General features: G+C 51.7%; 1 protein-coding gene across 2 annotated transcripts in view; it reads left to right on the top strand.

Annotated features, from left to right (window-relative positions):
* The window catches only part of tspan4a (tetraspanin 4a), a 215376-nt gene extending 193602 nt beyond the window's left edge, over positions 1-21774 (top strand). For both annotated transcript variants that reach the window (XM_038807349.1, XM_038807351.1), the window contains exon 7: positions 20441-21774. In XM_038807349.1, the coding sequence (XP_038663277.1) occupies positions 20441-20509 (69 nt within the window). In that variant the 3' untranslated portion in view covers positions 20510-21774. The remainder of the gene's footprint in view (positions 1-20440) is intronic.
* Positions 21775-22124: the final 350 nt, after the last annotated feature.

Raw genomic sequence — 22124 nt, 5'->3', positions numbered from 1 at the left:
AGGACCCCTCCTAGCCGCGCCCCTCCCTCCACAGCACTCCCGTGAGCCAGCTAACTTATGCTGACCCCGGCGACTCCCGCCCTACCTTCGGCTCCTCCCAACGTGGGACTCCCCTCCTCCATTGTGCCCGTCAACGGGTCCACCCTCCCCCCGCTCTTGCGCGGGAAAAGAAAACAACCAGCAATGACCCGCGCTTTTCAGCCCCGGCCCCGCCCCCACCATCTCGCAGCGCGGGAAGCCCGCAGAAAGCCCGCGCTTTCGCCCTGCCGGGCCCCGCCTCCTCCAGGGCCACTCCCATTGTCAGTCCCCCCCACCAGCTTCCCGAACTCCCCGTTTACCCCTCTGCCCGAACCCGTGCACCCGGCCCCTGCTTAATAACCCCTATAGAAAAAACAGTACGACATTCTTACACTAAACCAAGCAAATGCAAATACAATATTATACAACATCCCCCATCCTAGACCCTCAGTTTGAGTCCAATTTCTCGGCTTGCACAAAGGCCCGCACCTCCTCCGGGGACTCAAAATAGTGATGCCGATCCTTATAGGTGACCCACAGACGCGCCGGCTACAACATGCTGAACTTCACACTCCGTCTGTGGAGCACCGCCTTCGTCCGGTTAAACCCGGCCCTACGCCTCGCCACCTCCGCACTCCAGTCCTGGTAGATCCGCACCTCCGTGTTCTCCCACTTGCTGCTCTGCTCTTTCTTGGCCCACCGGAGCATACACTCACGATCCACGAACCGATGAAACCTCACCAGCACCGCCCGCGGCGGCTCGTTCGGCTTGGGTCTCCTAGCCAGAATTCTGTGGGCCCCCTCTAACTCCAGGGGCCCCTGGAAGGACCCAACCCCCATCAGCGAGTTTAACATGATCACCACGTAGGCCGCTAGGTCCGACCCCTCCAGCCCCTCCGTGAGGCCCAGGATCCGCAAATTCTTCCTCCTCGACCGGTTGTCCAGCTCCTCGAACCGCTCCTGCCATCTTTTATGGAGCGCCTCATGCATCTCCACCTTCCCCGCCACGGCCACGACCTCGTCCTCCCTTTCGGAGGCCTGCTGCTGCAGCTCCTGGATCGCAGCCCCCTGGGCTGTCTGGGTCTCCATCAGTTCCCTGTTGGTTACCTTCAGGGACTCCAGCAGCTCCAACTTCAGCTCCTGGAAGCAGCGCAGCAGAATCGTCTGCTGCTCCTGGACCCACTTCCTCAGCTCCTCGAGGCCTTCGCTGGCCGCCATTTTTTCTTCCTGCCCCCGTTTTTTCAGAGGCACTTTCCTTGGTTTTTTTCCTGCCCCGCTCCTGGTCCGGACCATGGGACCGTTGGGGTCGCCTCCTGTCTTCTTCCCCCGTTGGGAATTGCCGCTGCAGCTCCGTTGTGGGCCCTGAAAAGAGCCCCAAAGTCCGTTCACCGCGGGAGCCGCCGAACGTGCGGCTTAGCTGATCATTGCCGCCACCGGAAGTCCGACTTTAACACAGTGCTGGATCCCCCACTGGACCGGTCCAGTTCAAGGACGGGTAGGAGACCGGCGGCGGCCAAAGTACTGAGGGGATTCATGGACCAGATGAGAGGGGTGGATCCCTGGAGGTTTGGGAAACCGAGAGCGCGGGAGTATTCCTTTTTCTCTCACGTCCATAGGGTATATTCCCGAATAGATTTTTTCGTCCTGAGCAGGGGATTGATCCCGAGGGTGCAGGATGAGGAGTATTCGGCCATAGCGATTTCAGACCATGCTCCGCACTGGGTTGATCTGGAGATGGGGGAGGCGCGGGACCAGCGCCCGCTCTGGCGCCTGGATGTGGGGATGCTGGCTGATGAGGAGGTGTGTAGGAGGGTCCGGAGAAGCATTGAGGGGTTTCTTGATACCAATGACACGGGGGAGGTCCGGGTGGGGATGGTCTGGGAGGCTTTGAAAGCAGTGATCCGGGGGGAGCTGATCTCCATCCGGGCCCATAGGGAAAGGAGGGAGAGGAAGGAGAGGGAGAGACTGGTGGGGGAGCTCCTGGATGTGGACAGGAGATACGCGGAGGCACCGGAGGAGGGGTTGCTGGGGGAACGGCGTCGTGTGCAGGCCAAATTTGACTTGTTGACCACCAGAAAGGCGGAGACACAGTGGAGGAGGGCGCAGGGCGCGGTATATGAGTATGGGGAGAAGGCAAGCAGGATGTTGGCGCATCAGCTCCGTAGGCGAGATGCGGCTAGGGAAATTGGCGGAGTGACGGATGGGGGTGGGAATGTAGTGCAGAAGGGGACAGAAGTAAATGGGGTCTTTAGGGACTTCTACGAGGAACTGTACCGGTCGGAACCTTTGATGGGGAGAGGGGGGATGGAGAGCTTCATGAACAGGCTATGCTTCCCAAGGGTTCAAGAGGAGCTGGCAGAGGGGCTGGGGGCGCCGATAGAGCTGGAGGAGCTCGTCAGGGGGATTGGACAAATGCAGTCAGGTAAGGCCCCGGGGCCGGACGGGTTCCCGGTGGAACTGGTGGGCATGGGAGGGGGGGGGGGGGGGGGGGGCTTTGCCCCCGACGATGTCGCGGGCACTGATCTCTCTGATCCTAAAGCGGGATAAGGACCCCTTGCAGTGTGGATCATACAGGCCTATCACGCTCCTCAATGTTGACGGCAAGTTGCTGGCGAAGATCCTGGCCACCAGGATAGAGGACTGTGTGTCAGGGGTGATACACGAAGATCAGACAGGATTTGTCAAGGGACGGCAGCTCAACACGAATGTGCGGAGACTGCTAAATGTTATCATGATGCCGGCAGTGGAGGGGGAGGCGGAGATAGTGGTGGCGCTGGACGCAGAGAAACCGTTTGATAGAGTTGAGTGGGGGTACCTGTGGGAGGTGCTGGAGCGGTTAGGATTTGGGGAGGGATTCATCAAATGGGTGAGGCTGCTCTACGCGGCTCTGATGGCAAATGTAGTTACCAATGGAAGGAGATCGGAGTACTTTAGGCTCTACCGTGGGACCAGGCAGGGGTGCCCCCTGTCCCCCTTGCTCTTTGCACTGGCAATTGAACTTCTGGCTATGGCGTTGAGGGAGTCAGGGAGATGGAGGGGTCTGGTGCGGGGTGGGGAGGAACATCGGGTATCGCTGTATGCGGACGACCTGCTGTTGTATGTGGCGGACCCAGAAGGGGGAATGCCGGGGGTGATGGAGCTGTTAGCGGAATTTGGGGGCTTCGCGGGCTATAAGTTAAATTTAGGCAAGAGCGAGGTATTTGTAGTACACCCGGGAGATCAGGAGGAGGGAATTGGGAGGCTCCCGTTTAAGAGGGCAGTGAAGGGTTTCAAATACCTGGGGATGCAGGTGGCCAGGAGTTGGGGGACTCTCCATAAGCTTAATTTTACCAGGCTGGTGGAGCAGATGGAGGAGGGATTTAAAAGGTGGGACATGGTGCCGCTATCGTTGGCGGGTAGAGTGCAGTCTGTCAAAATGAAGGTTCTCCCGAGGTTCTTGTTCCTCTTCCAGTGTTTGCCCATCTTTATCCCTAGGGCCTTTTTTAGAAGGGTGACCAGCAGCATCATGAGCTTTGTCTGGGCGCATGGGACCCCGAGGGTGAAGAGGGTCTTCTTGGAGCAGGGTAGAGATGGGGGGGGGGGGGGGGGGGCTGGCGTTACCCAATCTCTCAGGGTACTACTGGGCGGCCAATGTGTCGATGGTGCGCAAGTGGGTGATGGAGGGGGTGGGGGCAGCATGGAAACGGATGGAGAGGGCGTCCTGTGGAGATACAAGCCTGGGGGGCCTGGTAACGGCGCCGTGGCCGCTCCCTCCTATGAGGTATACCACGAGTCCGGTGGTGGCGGCTACCCTCACGATTTGGGGGCAGTGGAGGCGACATAGGGGAGAAGTGGGGGGCTCGATGGAGGCTCCGTTAAGGGGGAACCATAGGTTCGTCCCAGGGAACATTGATGGGGGATTTCAGGGTTGGTACAGAGCGGGCATCAGACAGCTGAGGGACCTGTTTATTGATGGGAGGTTTGCGAGCCTGGGGGAGTTGGAGGAGAAATTTGGGCTCCCCCCGGGAAACATGTTCAGGTATCTGCAGGTAAAGGCATTTGCTAGACGGCAGGTGGAGGGATTCCCTTCGCTTCCCGCGAGGGGGGTGAGTGACAGGGTGCTTTCGAGGGTCTGGGTCGGAGAGGGGAAGATATCTGATATCTACAAGGTTATGCAGGAGGTGGAGGAGGCGTCAGTAGAGGAGCTGAAAACTAAGTGGGAGGGGGAACTGGGGGAACAGATCGAAGACGGGACATGGGCTGATGCCCTGGAGAGGGTTAATTCTTCCTCCTCGTGTGCGCGGCTTAGCCTCATCCAATTCAAGGTGCTGCACCGGGCCCACATGACTGGGACGAGGATGAGTAGTTTCTTTGGGGGTGAAGACAGGTGTGTCAGGTGCTCGGGGAGTCTAGCGAACCATGCCCATATGTTCTGGGCATGCCCGGCACTGGAGGAGTTCTGGAAGGGGGTGGCGAGGACGGTGTCAAGGGTGGTGGGATCCAGGGTCAAGCCAGGCTGGGGACTCGCGATTTTTGGGGTTGGGGTGGAGCCGGGAGTGCAGGAGGCGAAAGAGGCCGGTGTGCTGGCCTTTGCGTCCCTAGTAGCCCGGCGAAGGATCTTGCTACAATGGAAGGACGCGAGGCCCCCAAGCGTGGAAACCTGGATCAATGACATGGCGGGTTTCCTTAAGCTAGAGAAGGTCAAATTCGCCCTGAGAGGATCGGTACAAGAGTTGTTTAGGCAGTGGCAACCTTTCCTCGACTTTCTGGCTCAACGATAGGGTACTGGGAAAGTAGCAGCAGCAACCCAGGGGGGAAGGGGAGGGAAAAGGGGGGGGGGAGGGGAAAGGGGGGGGGGGAGGGAAAAGAGGGGGGGAGGGAAAAGGGGGGGTAGGGAAAAGGGGGGGAGGGAAAAGGGGGGGGGAGGGAAAAGGGGGGAGGGGAGGGAAAAGGGGGTAGGGGGGGAGGGAAAAGGGGGGAGGGGGGGGAAGGGGGAGGGAAAAGGGGGGAGGGGAGGGAAAAGGGGGGAGGGAAAAGGGGGGTGGGGGGAGGGAAAGGGGGGGGAGGGAAAAGAGGGTGGGGTGGGGGGGACGATGACTATGTTTGTTTATTTAATTTTAATTTATTTTTAAGTTCTCTGGTTGGGGGGGTGGGGGGATGTGATACATGCGTTGATACCGTCTGGGGGGTGTTACAGTTGTTATGGGTTATTTTGTTGCATTTCATTGTTTGTTGTTATATTTTATATTTTCTGTAAAAATTTCCAATAAAAATTATTTTAATAAAAAAAAAGAAAAGGAATTGTTAGATGAATTGGATGCAGAAGCAATTATTGGCAGATTCGCACAATCATCTAGTGAACACAAACGATTGCTCTTAATATAGTGAACTGCATGCAATGCTCTATTGTGCTTTTGAACTATCTGTTAATGTGTAAATTGTGCAGTAAACTATTTAAAAATATCAACCAATTACTTAAAATTAAAAAAAATAAATAAATAATTCAATTATAACATTCTGTATTTACATTTGGTATCTACTGCCAGTAATATGTACAGTACATGTACACTGTAATTACTAAGAAATACACATTTTTTCCACAAAAATTTTAATTGTACCCTTTTTTCCATATGTATTTTTTGAAAATTTTATTTATTCGTTATGAAAATTAAATGATAGCATTGTAGTTGTGGGTGGGGCCCCTTTGTCTCCTGGCAACCAATATTTTTAGACCCAGTCCGCCACTGCTAGGAGCGCCTATCTCGTAGCGTGCGTTGACTGCAGACTTACTTGGTTGGTGCAGCTGCTAGGCAGGTCTCTCGTTGTTGAGAGTCACGGTCAAGAGTTGTTTCGAACTGCTGAGAGACCCTGCCAAGAAGGACGAATTGAACTTGGGGACTCTATTTTATAGTCCCATGGGGTTTTGCACCCTTTTGGGTGGACTCCGTACCTGGTTCCAATTGATTGAACTATGTCCCAATTGTTTTAATCGATTTCTCCAATACTGGAGCTGTTCCCTGATCACTGGCCGGTTCCTATGTGTCCGTTGGCCTTCCTTTGTCCTGGCTCCCGCTGGCGCCGGGGAGTCTGGTTTGGTCTCGATTACTTTAATGTATCCAATTGTTCCTGGGGATCGCTCATTAATATGCAGATGATCGCTGGTTTCGGTTCTGTCTGGATCTTTGCAAGTCTTAATACACAGGAAACCTTGCACCTGCTTGTTTCCCTGTGACTGACCAGTTTTCCCTGCATTCTTAGCGGGCTTCCATTTTGGAATCGGGAAGTGGCCAACCCAGGTGGCTACACTGGTGAAGCTCGAAGTACCCCGACCTCAGCCGGTTTGTACATACACTTGCTACAGGCGCCTGGTACAGCAATTTCACCCAGTCAATAAAGCCCTCGCCAAACCCGAACCTCCCCAGCGTTTCCCACAGGTATTCCCACTCCACCCGGTCAAAGGCTTTCTCTGCGTTCATCGCTGTTACCACCTCCACCTCCACTCCCTCTGAGGGCATCATAATAATATTGAAAAGTCTCTGGACATTGGTATTGAGTTGTCTGCCTTTAACAAACCTAGTGTGGTCTTCCTCTATCACCCCTGGGACGCAATCCTCAATTCCTGTGGCAGAATCTTAGCTAGCAATTTGGCATCCACGTTTAAAAGCGAAATCGGCCTGTATGACTCGCAATATTCCGGGTCCTTCCCTCGTTTAAGATTGAGTGAGATCAAGGCCTGTGACATTGTTGGGGGCAGGGTTCCTTTCTCTCTGGCCTCATTGAAGGTCCTCATCAAAAGTGGGCTCAATATTTCCGAAAATTTCTTTAGAATTCTACCTGGTAACCGTCCGGCGCAGGGGCTTTACCCGATTGCATGCCCTCTATACCCTTGACAATCTCCTCCAATTCAATCGGGGCCCACAGTCCCTCCACCAGGCCCTCTTCCACCTTTGGAAACCTCAACTGGTCCAAAAATTGCCTCATCCCCTCCGCTCCCGTCGGGGGCTCTGACTCGTATAGCTTACTATAGAACTCCTTAAAGACTTTGTTCACCCCCCCCGGATCCAAGACCATGTTACCCTCCTTATTCTTTGCGCCCCCAATTTCCCTGGCCGCCTTCCTCTTTCGCAGTTGGTGAGCCAGCATTCTACTCGCTTTCTCCCCGTACTCATAGACTGCCCCCCTTGCCTTCCTCAGCTGTGCTACCGCTTTCCTGTGGTCAGCAGCTCAAACTCCGCCTGCGGACTCCGCTGCTCCCTTGGTAGCCCCGCCTCGGGGGCCTCCGCGTATCTCCTGTCCACTCGGAGTATCTCCTCCACCAGTCTCTCCCTCTCGGCCCTTTCTCTCTTTTCCCTATGGGATCGAATTGAGATGAGTTCCCCTCTGACAACTGCCTTCAGAGCCTCCCAGTCCGTTGCTGCTGCTACCTCACCCGTATCGTTTGTTTCCAGGTAATCCTGGATGTTCCTGCTAATCCGCCTGCAAACCTATTCGTTCACCAGCAGCCCCACGTCCAGTCTCCAGAGTGGGCACTGCCCTCTCTCCTCACTAAGCTGCAGGTCCACCCAGTGCGGGCCATGGTCCGAGACTGTGATTGCTGAGTATTCTGGCCCCGCCACCTTTGGGATTAACACCCTGCTCAAGATAAAGGAGTCTATGCGGGAATAAACCTTATGAACATGGGAGAAAAAAGAGAACTCCTTCGCTCTCGGCTGCACGAACCTCCAGGGATCCATCCACCCCCCCCCCCCCCTCCCCAAACCCCCCATCTGCTCCATAATCCATAAAACCCTTCAGTTCCTTAGCCACTGCTGGTCGCTTCCCTGTCCTGGACTTCGACCGGTCCAGCTCGGGGTCAATAACTGTGTTAAAGTCATGATCAGGTTGTGTGACTCTAAGTCCTGGATTTTGCCTAGCATGCGTCTCATAAATTCCACATCATCCCAATTCGGAGCGTAGACGTTCACAAACACCACCCGGACGCCCTCCCACTCACCATTATATACCTGCCCCCCTTATCTGCCACAATTCTCCCAGCCTTACTGATCAGAATTGCTACCCCCTGGTCTTCGAATCCAGCCTTGAAACCCATCCCTTTCTCGATCTCGTGTGATCTGCGAGCTTTAAATGTGTCTCCTGGAGCATTGCTACGTCTGCCTTTAACCACTTTAGATGTGCGAACGCGCATGCTCTTTTGACTGGCCCATTCAAACCCCTGACATTCCACATGATCAGCCTAGACGGGGGGCTAACCACACCACCACCTCCCCCCCCCCCCCCCCCCCGCCCCTCCCCCGCCGACTAGCCGTCGCCCTTTTTTGGCCAACCTCGAGCCCGCGCCCTTCGCTTCCTCGAGCGCCTCCACAGGGAGCCACTGCCCCGACCCTCAATTGGTACCCCGAAATTGATACCTCCTCTGTCAGCAAAGCAGCATGTCCTTTTCAAGATCAGCAAAGCAGCCCCGAAGGAACTCCTGTTGCTCCTGTGCCCACTGCGCTTATGCACCCTGGTCTATACCGGCCGCCATGCCGTTTCTCGGCGCCCGCTCCGCACTCTTCTGTCTGTAGGGACTTAAGCGCTTCACCCGGCCACTCCTGGTCCAGCAACACAGAGGGAATCCTTTTGGCAGTGTTCGCTTCACCAATCTGCCCCAAGATGTCCATGAAAACTCGTGAAAAAAGGTCCGAGAGTCCGTTCCAGACGGCAGCTGCCGAATGTGCGACCTACTCCTCCATGGCCGCCACTGGAAGTCAATAGCTTTGCAAAATTGATGATTGAAGTGAGATGAAATTGTGTTGACTAGGTCTATACATCGTACAGACTAGCAAAGTGAGCGATAATCATTTTTGTAAGATATAAATATCATAAGGAATTTGAAGGGGTGGATGCTGGGAGGATGTTGGCCTGTCTGGGGCCTGACGGGCTCGATGCTGAGCGGATGTTAGCCTGTCTGGGGCCTGACGGGGTAGATGCTGAGCGGATGTTAGCCTGTCTGGGGCCTGACGGGGTAGATGCTGGGAGGATGTTAGTCTGTCTGGGGCCTGATGGGGTCGATGCTGGGAGGATGTTAGTCTGTCTGGGGCCTGACGGGGTAGATGCTGGGAGGATGTTAGTCTGTCTGGGGCCTGATGGGGTCGATGCTGGGAGGATGTTAGCCTGTCTGGGGCCTGACGGGGTAGATGCTGGGAGGATGTTAGCCTGTCTGGGGCCTGATGGGGTAGATGCTGGGAGGATGTTAGCCTGTCTGGGGCCTGACGGGGTAGATGCTGAGAGGATGTTAGCCTGTCTGGGGCCTGACCGGGTAGAGGCTGAGAGGATGTTAGCCGGGCAGCACAGTAGCATTGTGGACAGCTCCAGGGTCCCAGGTTCGATTCCGGCTTGGGTCACTGTCTGTGTGGAGTCTGCACATCCTCCCCATGTGTGCGTGGGTTTCCGGTTTCCTCCCACAGTCCAAAGATGTGCAGGTTAGGTGGATTGGCCATGATAAATTGCCCTTAGTGTCCAAAATTGCCTTTAGTGTTGGGTGGGGTTACTGGGTTATGGGGATAAGGTGGAGGTGTGGGTTTAAGTAGGGTGCTCTTTCCAAGAGCCGGTGCAGACTCGATGGGCCAAATGGCCTCCTTCTGCACTGTAAATTCTATGAAATCTATGAGATGCTGGGAGGATGTTAGCCTGTCTGGGGCCTGATGGGGTAGATGCTGGGAGGATGTTAGCCTGTCTGGGGCCTGACCGGTTAGATGCTGAGCAGAAGTTAGCCTGTCTGGGGCCTGACCGGGTAGATGCTGAGAGGATGTTAGCCTGTCTGGGGCCTGACCGGTTAGATGCTGAGCAGAAGTTAGCCTGTCTGGGGCCTGACCGGGTAGATGCTGAGAGGATGTTAGCCTGTCTGGGGCCTGACCGGGTAGATGCTAAGAGGATGTTAGCCTGTCTGGGGCCTGACGGGGTAGATGCTGAGAGGATGTTAGCCTGTCTGGGGCCTGACCGGGTAGATGCTGAGAGGATGTTAGCCTGTCTGGGGCCTGACCGGGTAGATGCTGAGAGGATGTTAGCCTGTCTGGGGCCTGACCGGGTAGATGCTGAGAGGATGTTAGCCTGTCTGGGGCCTGACCGGGTAGATGCTGAGAGGATGTTAGCCTGTCTGGGGCCTGACCGGGTAGATGCTGAGAGGATGTTAGCCTGTCTGGGGCCTGACCGGGTAGATGCTGAGAGGATGTTAGCCTGTCTGGGGCCTGACCGGGTAGATGCTGAGAGGATGTTAGCCTGTCTGGGGCCTGACGGGGTAGATGCTGAGCAGAGGTTAGCCTGTCTGGGGCCTGATGGGGTCGATGCTGGGAGGATGTTAGTCTGTCTGGGGCTTGATGGGGTCGATGCTGGGAGGATGTTAGCCTGTCTGGGGCCTGACGGGGTAGCTGAGCAGAGGTTAGCCTGTCTGGGGCCTGATGGGGTCGATGCTGAGAGGATGTTAGCCTGTCTGGGGCCTGACCGGGTAGATGCTGAGCGGATGTTAGCCTGTCTGGGGCCTGACCGGGTAGATGCTGGGAGGATGTTAGCCTGTCTGGGGCCTGATGGGGTCGATGCTGAGAGGATGTTAGCCTGTCTGGGGCCTCACCGGGTAGATGCTGAGCAGAAGTTAGCCTGTCTGGGGCCTGACCGGGTAGATGCTGAGCAGATGTTAGCCTGTCTGGGGCCTGACCGGGTAGATGCGGAGCAGAAGTTAGCCTGTCTGGGGCCTGACCGGGTAGATGCTGAGCAGAAGTTAGCCTGTCTGGGGCCTGATGGGGTAGATGCTGAGCAGAAGTTAGCCTGTCTGGGGCCTGATGGGGTAGATGCTGAGAGGATGTTAGCCAGTCTGGGACTTACTTGAGCGAAGTGAAGATATGTCAGATGCTGTCTATATTCAAGACTGAGATTACCAGATTTTTGAAATTAAAGTATTTAAAAAGAGAGTTGAGGAGAGTGTAGGGATGTGGAATTCAGGCAGAAATCAGCTGTGATCATATTGTAGGGCATGACTGGACAAAATGTCCGCTTGTGTTGGAATATCTAACTTTAGATGATCTTGATGCCTATATTCCTCCTCTCTACATTGCACTTGTGGCAGTGTAGCCCTTTTAAGGAGCAATCCTCCGCAGACTAGGTGACCTGCCCGGATCCTCTGGGGTCGGAAGCCCATTGAATACCAGGATATGGGCCCGGGCAGTAGAGGAGCTTAAGATTAAGTTTGTGGGTGGAGGCAACTAATCCTGTGTTGAAGTTATGTTGATTTGTGAAAATAGGGCTCTTCCTTTGTTAATAAATCACCGTTGTGATTAACACCACCATGTCATATTACCTCATGCTACAACGTTGGCGACAAGAATAAATCTCTCCAGTCGAAAGGAAAGCCGTTGACCTTTGAAAGGGGCGAAGAGTGGCCTCTCCATGTTGTGATGAATGTAGGAATTTCATATATATTGTACCCTGGGTTAGTATGTGACCGCTGCAGTCATTTTAAAATCCTGGTTTGAAAGACAGCTCGGTTTTTGAAGACAGAGATGCAATTAAAGCATCGTAAATGTTTGGGCTAATTGACTTTTGTTTATATTAAGAGGTTACCTGGGAGTGGATAATTAAAGACATTGGGCATGATTTAATGGAACTAAACAATCCTGTTTTGGGTGCGTTTCTCAGTGCCTGCAGCAGCAAGAACGGCACTGAAATTTAACAAGACTTTGCCGTTTTTTTTGGCCTCAGCGAGGAACCACCATTGAGGTCGCACTTATTTCATTTCCTGCATTGACGAGCTCAGCTTGCCAGTTCAGGATGAGTATGCGCGGATCAGAGCACCATTTTCAAATGCCACTCTTATTTTCGGCCACCCTATAGAGGTCTCAGGACCGTCTCCCGCACCCCCCCCCCCCCCCCTCCAACTGCGCACAACTTTGCTCTTAGGGGATCCTGAAGCCCACCCCCCTACCCCATCCTTTAAGGGCAAGGCACTCCCAGGCCTGATCCTTGTCATGGGTAACCTGGGCACCTTGACACTGCCAGCCCGGCACCCTTGCAGTGCCCCTGTACGTTCTATCCAGGACAAAGCCAGGGTGGCATTGCAAAGGTGCACGGGCGGCAGTGCCCAGGTGTCAGTGGGAGTACTAGGGTACCACACTGCCCAGAGCCCAAGCACCCAGGGGTCTCTGATGGCCTGGGAGACCCCCCCCCACGTAGTTGCCATTACACCTGGACTACATTTTGGAAACGTGCTAAACGGCACCATGGCGAGGTCTCCCTGTCGAAGCTGTTGGTTCCCGGGTCGCGGGAGAATACGGCACAGAAATATATTTAAATGAGCTAAATATTAATCTGGATCTAGATTGCTACAGCTCGCGAGATCTTGTTAAATCTCATGAGGCATCTTGAGCAAAGCAAGAGGCCTCTGGTGAGATTTAACAGCATTGTCGCGCCACCAAGTCGAGCCGACGAGGCCATTAAATCACGCCCATGGTGTTCAGTTTAGTAAGATGTTGAAGGAGCCAGGGGCTGAAGCAGTTTCTGCAGTTTATAAAGTTTAGCTTTAAATTAGGATGTGTGCGGACAAGCAGCTGCTCTCAATACAGTAAGATATTAGAGCTGTCTGTGGACAGACGCACCGAGCTATTTTGAAATAAACTTCTCAAGATTTGACTGGGGATAGCCCACAAGCAGCTGATCTTAAGACATGCTGTGGAGATGCCAGCGTTGGACTGGGGTGATCGCAGTAAGGAGTCTTACCACACCAGGTTAAAGTCCAACAGGTTTGTTTCAAATCACTAGTTTTTGGAGCGCAGCTCCTTCCTCAGGTCACCTCAGTCCTGAAGGATATCGCTTTCTCAAAGTGATTTATCCAAGAAGCCTGTTTCCAGCAAGCATTATTGCGTCTGCTAACTGTATCTCGAAGTACATTGTGACCCGACATGGGTTTGAAGTAGAGATAAAGGTAGCAGTTTTGGAGTTGGTGTTTAATGCTATTGTTAAGCATTATTTAGTGGGTGATTGTAAGCTATTTTATTGTGATGTGAAAGATAATGAAATGAAATTAAATGATAATCAAGTAGGCTTCAAATGAAGTTACTGTGAAAAGCCCCTAGTCGCCACATTCCGGCGCCTGTTCGGGGAGGCTGGTACGGGAATTGAACCGCGCTGCTGGCCTGCCTTGGTCTGCTTTAAAAGCCAGCTCTTTAGCCCTCTGCTAAACCAGCCCCTAATCTAATACTGTGTTAGTAATAAAGTTTATTTTAATATACAATATCCCTCCTTCTTCGTCCAATTACACCTGGAGCAAAGTATCCTTTCCTCATAGTCTTATAAATTAAAATAAAATATTGGGGTTTCTGCCCAATTTCCGAGCCACTATTGGGGTCTGGTCTGGGATTGTAAGAGTGCCATGCAGAAAGGTAAAGAATCAACCAGAGTCGAACAGCTCTGCCACGATTCGGGAAAATGGATCCATTTTATCCGGGGGTTGTAATTTGGGTCAATATATCGAAAGCTTTGATACTTGTTTGCTGCCTATGAAAGCAGGGCAGAAGATTCACAAGTTACATTACTCGACAGTTTGTGGCCCTCAAACATTTAACCTTGTAAGAAACCTAACATCTCTCGAAGTTCTGGATAATAAATCCTTTGACCAACTGGTGCAACAAGTGAAAGACCACGGGGGCAGCACGGTAGCACAGTGGGTAGCACCGTTGCTTCACAGCTCCAGGGTCCCAGGTTTGATTCCCGGCTTGGGTCACTGTGCGGAGTCTGCACGTTCTCCCCGTGTCTGCGTGCGTTTCCTTCGGATTCTCCGGTTTTCTCCCACAGGTCTCGAAAAAAGTGCTGTTAGGTAATTTGGATATTCTGAATTTTCCCTCCGTACCCGAACAGGTGCCAGAATGTGGAGACTAGGGGCTTTTTTGCAGTGTTAATGTAGTCTACTTGTGACAATAAACATTATTATTATAATCCCTGGCCCTCCATTATAATGCAGCGCTATAAATCACATTCAGCCATTAGGCACCCGAGAGAAACAGCATACACTTTGTAACCAGGCTTCACCAGATGGCTGTATATTGCTAATTCGGTCCCTCTCTGAGAGATATATTTCCTTTTTTTTAAAGTTCAGAGTACCCAATTCTTTTCTCCCCAATTAAGGGGCAATTTATCGTGGCCAATCCACCTAGCCTGCACATCTTTGGGTTGTGGGGTGAGACCCAAGCAGACATGGGGAAAATGTGCAAACTCCACACTGACAGTGACCTGGGGCAGGGATCGAACCCATGCACTCGGCGCCGTGAGGTAGCAGTGCTAACTACTGCACCACCATGCTGTCCCGAGTGATATATTTCCTGACTGTTTGGTTTGTTGTATCAATATTTTGAATATTTAGGAGTTTCTGGCAGAAACCAGAATATCCCGAGACAAAGCAGTTGAATCGTCTCAAGCAACTGAAAGATCTGAACAAAGTACTTTTATATTGCAAAGCAAACAAAGTGAGGTAAATCAGATAAGGTGGGAAATGGCTGCTACTCGTAGTACCCGCAGTGAGGCTATAGCAGAGCTTGAGAAAAGGAAGAGTGATAGTTAGTCAAAGGGTCTAGAGGCTTTTTATCATTGTGGATCTTCTAGTCTTTCCGAAAGAGCTGGGCGCATTAAAGGGCTGAGGCCAAAATTTACATAAACACTGATTCAACACCAAGGATGGGATTCTCCTTTCAGTGACGGCAGAATCACGAAAATCCAAAGCCGGCACCAGGCGTCCAATGGAATGCTATGCTCCGGTGCCTTGACAGCGGCATGAATGCATTCAAATTGTACAGTAAAATCCATTGACATATCACTGACCAGCTGCCCCAGCATTAGTACCGACGGCGAAGTTCACTTGTATTTAAAATCGGGAAACAGATGTCATAGCTGCTAAGGGAGAGAGAGAAGATAAGACATGTAACATCAACATTAGTAGAGAACTGGTGCTGGGAAGATTGATGGGCTTGAAGGTGGTAAATCCCCAGGGCAGGAACCTGCATCCCAGAGTGCTTAAGGAGGTGGCTCTGGAAATAGGGATGCATTAGTGGTCACTGTATACACTGTAGACTCTGGAACAGTCCCTGCAGATTGGAGGGTAGCTAATGTCACTCCAATATTCAAAAAGGGAGGTAGAGAGTAAACAGGGAATTATAGATCAATAAGCCTAACATCAATAGTGGGGAAAATTCTTGAATCCATGATCAATGACATTATAGCGGAACATTTAAGAAAGGAGTGGCAGGATCGGTCAGAGTCAGCATGGAGTTATGAAGGGGAAATCATGCTTGACAAATCTGTTCAAATTCTTTCAAGATGTAATTAGTACAGTTGACAAGGGGGAGCCAGTCGATATGGTATATTTGGACTTTCAGAAGGCTTTTGACAAAGTCCCGCTTAAGAGATTATTGCACAAGATTAAAGCGCGTGGGATTGGGGAAGTGTATTGAGCTGGATAGAAAACTGGTTGGCAGAACCAAAGAGTAGGAATTAATGGGCCCCTTTCAAATTGGCAGGCAGTAACCAGTGGGGTGCCAGAGGGGTCGGTGCTATTCACAATATATATTAATGATTTGGGTGAGGGAACAAAATGAAACATATCAAAGTTGTCAGATGATACCCAAATTGGCTGGGAGGGGGAACTGTGAAAAGGATGCAGGGATCCTGCAGCATCATCTGGACAGATTGGGCGAGTGGGTAAATCAATGGCAGATGCAGTATAATTTGGATAAGTGCGAGGTTATTCACTTTGGAAGCAAAAACAGGAGGGCAGATTTCTACCTGAATGACTGTAAATTGGGAGAGGGGAGTGTGCAGCGGGACCTGGGTGTCCTTGTGCACCAGTCGCTGAAGGTAAGCATGCAGATGCAGCAGGCGGTAAAGAAGGCTAATGGTATGTTGGCCTTCATTGCGAGAGGTTTTGAGTAATAATAATGTTATGGGCCAGGGTTTAGAGAACCCCAAAATGTATCATGGAGTTCACCTGGCACACAACTTTTAATAGATTGTGGTATGGGGAGCACACGGCCCACTCTACAGGTGTGGTACAGCAGAAATGCAAAAGTATTTTTTAAAAGCAAAACAATGTTTATTCTATGAACTCAAGTTAACCTTTTTAAAACATACAGTGAACATCTTACCAACCATTAATTCAAATACAACTCCCAAAGACTACAACACTAAGTAATCCTTTAAGCTTTCCTGTTAACATCCATACAACATAAAAAACAAAACCTTTAACAGAAGCACATCAGGTTAAAGTCACTACTGAAAACATTTATAATTCTGAATTCACCAAATGATCAAGAGATAGTCTTTTGATGGCAGCGAGAACAGCAGTACAACTGCTTGGTCTGGCTTCAGCTCCAACACTGAAAACAAAACTAAAACACACCCTGCAGCAAACAGCCTGAAATGAAAGTAAAAAGCTGACAGACAGCCCAGCTCCACCCACACTCTGACATCACTGCAGTAGTAAACACCCATTTCTTAAAGGTACTGTCACTACAGATGCTATATACACACCCATTTATAAACACCCATTACTTAAAGGTACTCTCACATGACAATAATCTTTATTGTCACAATTAGGCTTACATTAACACTGCAATGAAGTTACTGTGAAAAGCCCCTCGTCGCCACATTCTGGCGCCTGGTCGGGTACACTGAGGGAGAATTCAGAAGTCTTTTGGGACTTGTGGGAGGAAACCCACGCAGACACAGGGGGAACGTGCAGACTCTGCACAGAAAGTGACCCAAGCCGGGAATCGAACCTGGGACCCTGGCGTTGTGAAGCAACAGTGCTAACCACTGTACTATCATGTCTCTATCAGGAGCAAGGATGTGCTGTTGCAATTATACAGGGCCTTGGTGAGGCCACACCTGGAATATTGTGTGCAGTTTTGGTCTCCTTTTTTGAGGAAGGATGTTCTTGCTCTCGAGGGAGTGCAGCAAAAGTTTACCAGACTGATTCCAGGGATGGCAGGGCCTGGCATTTGAGGAGAGATTGACTAGGTTAGGATTATTCTCACTGTAGTTCAGAAGAATGAGGGGGATCTCACAGAGACTTATAAAATTCTAACAGGACTAGACAGGGTAGATGCAGGCAAGATGTTCCCAATGGTGGGGGTGTGCAGAACCAGGGGTCACAGTCTAAGGATTTAGGGTAAACCATTTCGGACAGAGATGAGGAGACATTTCTTATCCCAAAGAGTGGTGAGCCTGTGGAATTCATTACCAAAGGAAGTAGTTGATGCTAAAACGTTGAATATATTCAAGAGGCGTCTAGATATAACACTTGTGGCGAATGGGATCAAAGGTTATTTGAAGAAAGCAAGATTGGCTATTGGGTTGGATGATCGGGATAAATGGCGCAGCAGGCTCGAAGGGCCAAAAGGTCTCCTCCTGCTCCTATCTTCTTTGTATCTATGTATGTATGTATCTAAAGGCGCAGCCATGGGCTGCCAGTCTGCCGCAGGCTGGGGAGGGCATTGCCAAGGCCGAGGGGAGTAGCAGGGGGCGGGGCGACCAGGGGATGGGCCATGGGGCTGCAGTGTCTGGGCACAAACCGCTATTGCCGTGGTCTGCAAGGCAGCCATCCGGCTGCGCACCCTACTAACCTCCCAATGTGGCCTGTGGTTGTCAGAGCGCCATCGGCCAACCCCGCTCCCACCCTGCTGGTGGGGCACACCCAAAGCGTCTCACAGCAGACCCCACAGGAGGGCGTAGTACAGGGGACTCAGAGCATACTGCTGGCATGGGTAGCGGCAACCAGCGGTACCTCTGCTGGCGGAATCAGAGGCCCTCTGGTGCCAGGCATCGATGGGAGCCAGGGGTTCATTGCGGAAGGCAAAGCACCATGGGACAAGAGTGGGAGTGGGGATGGGGGAGGGCAGGAGCTTACCATGCAGGCCGGCCCACCTTGTAGCCTGCCTGGTTGGGGCATGGGGGTATCCGTCGTGTTAGCATATCTGCCCTTTACTCCCTGCAGAGAGTGGATTTTGGCATCTAACCAGAAGTGGTGGCATATGCCTGGCCGCCACAGCCCTGCTGGATGCACTGAGGTTATTCAAGCAGCAGCTGCTTGGGGAGGGCCCTGCAGCAGCGGAACCTGCCCCAGAGGAACAGGAGCCATCTGGTGAGGGTGGAGGGCTGGCTACCCAGCAGGCCGAGGAGGAGGTGGGAAGGCCATGCCGCATCCGGCCTTGTGTGCGTGTTTGTGTGTGTGTGCTGGTAGTGCCTCTCATTCGAGGACCTGTTGGACCGGAGATGTCGTTGAAGACTTTGGCTGATCAGGGAGACCAGATCATGGCACACTTGGAGGAGGACACCCGTCATGATGTTCACCCTGTACCTTTACGCCATGAGGTCCTTCCAGGTGCTGAATGGGAACCTGTCAGGGATCTCTCAGACCTCAGTGCACAAGTACATCCGCGCCATCACGGAGGCCCTGTATGCTTGGGCGACGGACTATATCAACCTGAGTATGGACCAAGCCCACTGGTTTCCCGGGGTTTGCTGCCTTCTCCAGGATGCCCGAGCACTGCCGCATGAGGGGGTACTCTTCAGAAACTGCAAGGGGTATCACTCCATGAACCTGCAGCTGGTGTGTGACCACGAGCTGCACATCATGCTCGTCTGCACCCGATACCCAGGCAGTGTGCACAACGCTTTCATCCTGGCACATTCCATGGTACCTGACACCTTTTGAGGTGAAACTCCCCCCCCCCCCCTCCCCCCCCGGTGAAGAACTGGCTCCTGGGCAACAGGGGTTATCTGCTGTGGTCATGGCTGATGGCGCTTATCTGGAGGCCCTAGACCAATGTGGAAACTCACTACAACAATGCTCATGCCGCAACCAGGAGTGTCATTGAGCGGTACATCGGCGTCCTGAAATGCTATTTCGGTGCCTGGCCCGCTCTGGAGGGGCCCTCCAGTATAGCCCCAGGAGGGTCTTCCACATCATGTTGGCCTGCTGCGTCATCCACAACATCGCGCAGCAGAGGGGCGACATGCTGGAGGAGGAGGGCAAATGCCAGGCCTCGTCTGATGTGGAGGAGGGCCGAGATGGACAAGGCATGGGCCTCCAAGTTCACTGACTAGGGGACCTGACCGGTGGCAGCCTGAGCATCCCATCCCACTCCACACCCCCAGCAACCTCCTCTATGCTTCCTACCTGCTTCACCCAGGATGCTGGCCCTTGGTTGGCAGTATCAGTGAGTCTTGTCCATGGGATGAAGGATTTTGACAACCCACTTCCCGATGTGCCCTGGTGCACCCCATTGTTTGACAATGTCTGACTTTTGCCTTTCATAGCACTTTCACTGTCTGTCTGGGTGATCCCTGCATGCATGTTTGCCATTCCATCTCAAGGTCCCATTGAACTCGTGGGGTGGCACTGGTGGGGGGCGGGGTCCGGGGCGAGGGGGGTGGTGTCCAATGTCAAGCAGCTCCCCCCCCCCCGCCCCAACCTGGCACACCCTCGCACCCTTCTGACAGAGCACTGAGGCGTGTTGGAACATTGGTAAACAGGTGTTTAATCCTACAAGGGGTCTGGAAGCCCCGAGATGCATGCAGTTGACTTCTTTATTTCTATGTGAACCAAATGACCACACAACCAGTATATTAGTTCAAAAGACAGTTTATTAGTAAACACAAGACTTATCTCTATATGCAATGATAAACACGGCTATGCACTGAACTATACCTAATAACTAAGATGGCTTCTTTGCACAATACACAGAGGCTGTGTACTTGTCTATGCCCCAAGTTGACCACAATTCCCATGGTCCTTTGCAGGTGACCATTTAGATGGCTACAATGCCCTTTGGACGTGGTGCCCTGGAACTTCTGGTGCCACCCGAGTACCCTGGCAATGCCAGGTGGGTGCCAGCCTGGCATTGCCAAGGTGCTCAGGTAGCACTGCCAGCTGGCAGGGACACTGCCAGGGTGCCAGGTTGGCGGTGCCAAGCTGGAATTTTGTGCATGCAGACGATCAGGCCAGAGTCGTCCAGTGTGGATGTTGGGAGGGAGACGGGGACCCTCCCATATTGCGCTCGGGCTGGGGGGAGGTCACGGATTGTTTTGGGGGCCTTGGCAACTGGGCAATCCTGTCCTGATCGTCTGGATGCAACAAAATGCCAGCTTGGCATCTCAGCAGTGCCAATTTGGCACCCTGGCAGTGTCCCAGTGAGCGGAGATCTCCATTGTAAAAATGAGAACCCCATTGTAAAAAATGGGGCTATGTGTGGCCTCGGCCACACGTTCCCTGTTCAGGCCCCTTATTCAACATGTGTTTCTGACTCATTCAGCTAAACGCGCTCACTGGGGACTTTGTTGCCTTTTGGGAAGATCGCCCCCGTTGTGATTTGCTCTATTCTGCAGAGTATTTTGTGATCGCTGGTTTGTTTTCTCTCTCTCTCCTCAGGTTGTGGGATTGACCTTTGCCCTGACATTGTACTGTAATGCAGTGAAAGCAGACACCTACTATGCCTAGTGACTGACTCCCTGCCCTGCTGCTCTCTCCCAGTGACCGGGAATTGGTGCTGTGTCCTGACCTGATACCCGCAAGGACTCCTCCTGACCAATGGATGTCATTGTTATTATCATCTTCCACTCAAACAACAATCGGGAAGAGTGGGCAGCAAGCAATGGTGTCACAGTAATTCACCTTGAAGATTTGTGTGTTATTGAGTTGTGGTTCAGAGCTCGAACAAAGATGCGATTCACTCCACCACAGGAATAAGTCATGTGCATGATAGCTGCATTCAGAAATGCTGGGTGTTAGACAGGAGTTCACTGGGATTGGCAGAGGCCATGGACCAGAAGCAATTGTAAATCAGTCAAATGAATCGAATTGTGACACCAACTCTTCTCTCTGTTTTGGAGAGGCAAGTGGTGGAAATCCCAGCCAAACCTCATCCATTATGGGCAGGGGAATTGATCATTCAGGGTTTAAAATTTAACTTTGGCAGCATGATCGAATTTGACTAAATATTTACTGAATAGTTTAACTTGGACAGTGCTGTCATCCTGCTTCACATAGGAAAGTAACTACTGTTATCAAACTGTACATTGATTTGTCCTGGTGCTTACTCAAGTGATTTCTTCAGCATCTTCACCCACCGTTCAGAATATCTCAACCCAGATGTTGGAATTGATGTTGACCCAACCAATGAGCAATAAACATGGAGGGCTCGATGAAGGTGGGTAACATTCAGCCATAGCAGCTACAGAAACATTACAGCTGCAGGGAAATTATACAGCTTATTCTCTCAAAGTTATTTCAATAGTTTAAGAAACAAATTGTGATGTTTCCTATTGCTGCCTGGCCACCATCATGAGGCCATTCGGTTCAAGGAGCTGTGATGGAATGGAACCAAACAACCAAGAAAACAGGCTGCAGAATTAGTGAATAACCTGGCTTTCTGCTGTGCGCAGAAATAACACCATCAATTCATAACCAAAACAAAATACACAACAATTCAGCCAACAAATCATGCTGATGAAATAACCAGGATGTTAAACAAAAACAGAAAATACTGGACAACCTCAGCAGGTCTGACAGCATCTGTGGAGAGAGAAGGGAGCTGACGGGATGTAACATACAGTAGAAAACAGTAGCAACAAGGCGGTTCAAATTGAGGTCATTCCTGCGATGTGTGTCTGACATGAGATGAATCATATGATTAAGCTCAACACTTACTGTGACAGGATGGTGAGACATTGATTCTCTTAGTGTATTGGTGAGGGGGGGGGAAGAGATGAAAAATTACTTTGTTACAGTATCGGGGGGGGGGGGGGGGGGGAGGGGGGCGGGGGGAACGGCGACTCGCAATCTGTTAATGGAGGGGGGGTGGAAATGGTGACTGTCGCAATCTGTTACAGTAGTGTAGAATTGCAATAAAACGCATTATTGTCATTTTATATTCCATCATTTTACGGTGTCTCCAGTTTCATGTAAATTGTCATTATTACATATGAATGTTAATTCTGTTTTTAGTCCTATATATCTATCAAACTGGTACAAAATAAAGTTCTCTTTACTGTGCAAATGTCCAGAATAATCTTCACAATCCTATGTTTACGATGCAACATTTGCGCAAGTCTTT

The sequence above is a fragment of the Scyliorhinus canicula genome, chromosome 9, assembly GCF_902713615.1.
Source record: "Scyliorhinus canicula chromosome 9, sScyCan1.1, whole genome shotgun sequence".
Lineage (NCBI taxonomy): Eukaryota > Metazoa > Chordata > Chondrichthyes > Carcharhiniformes > Scyliorhinidae > Scyliorhinus > Scyliorhinus canicula.
The sequence above is the reverse complement of the archived record's forward strand: the minus strand, read 5'-3'. Positions and strand labels throughout refer to the sequence as shown.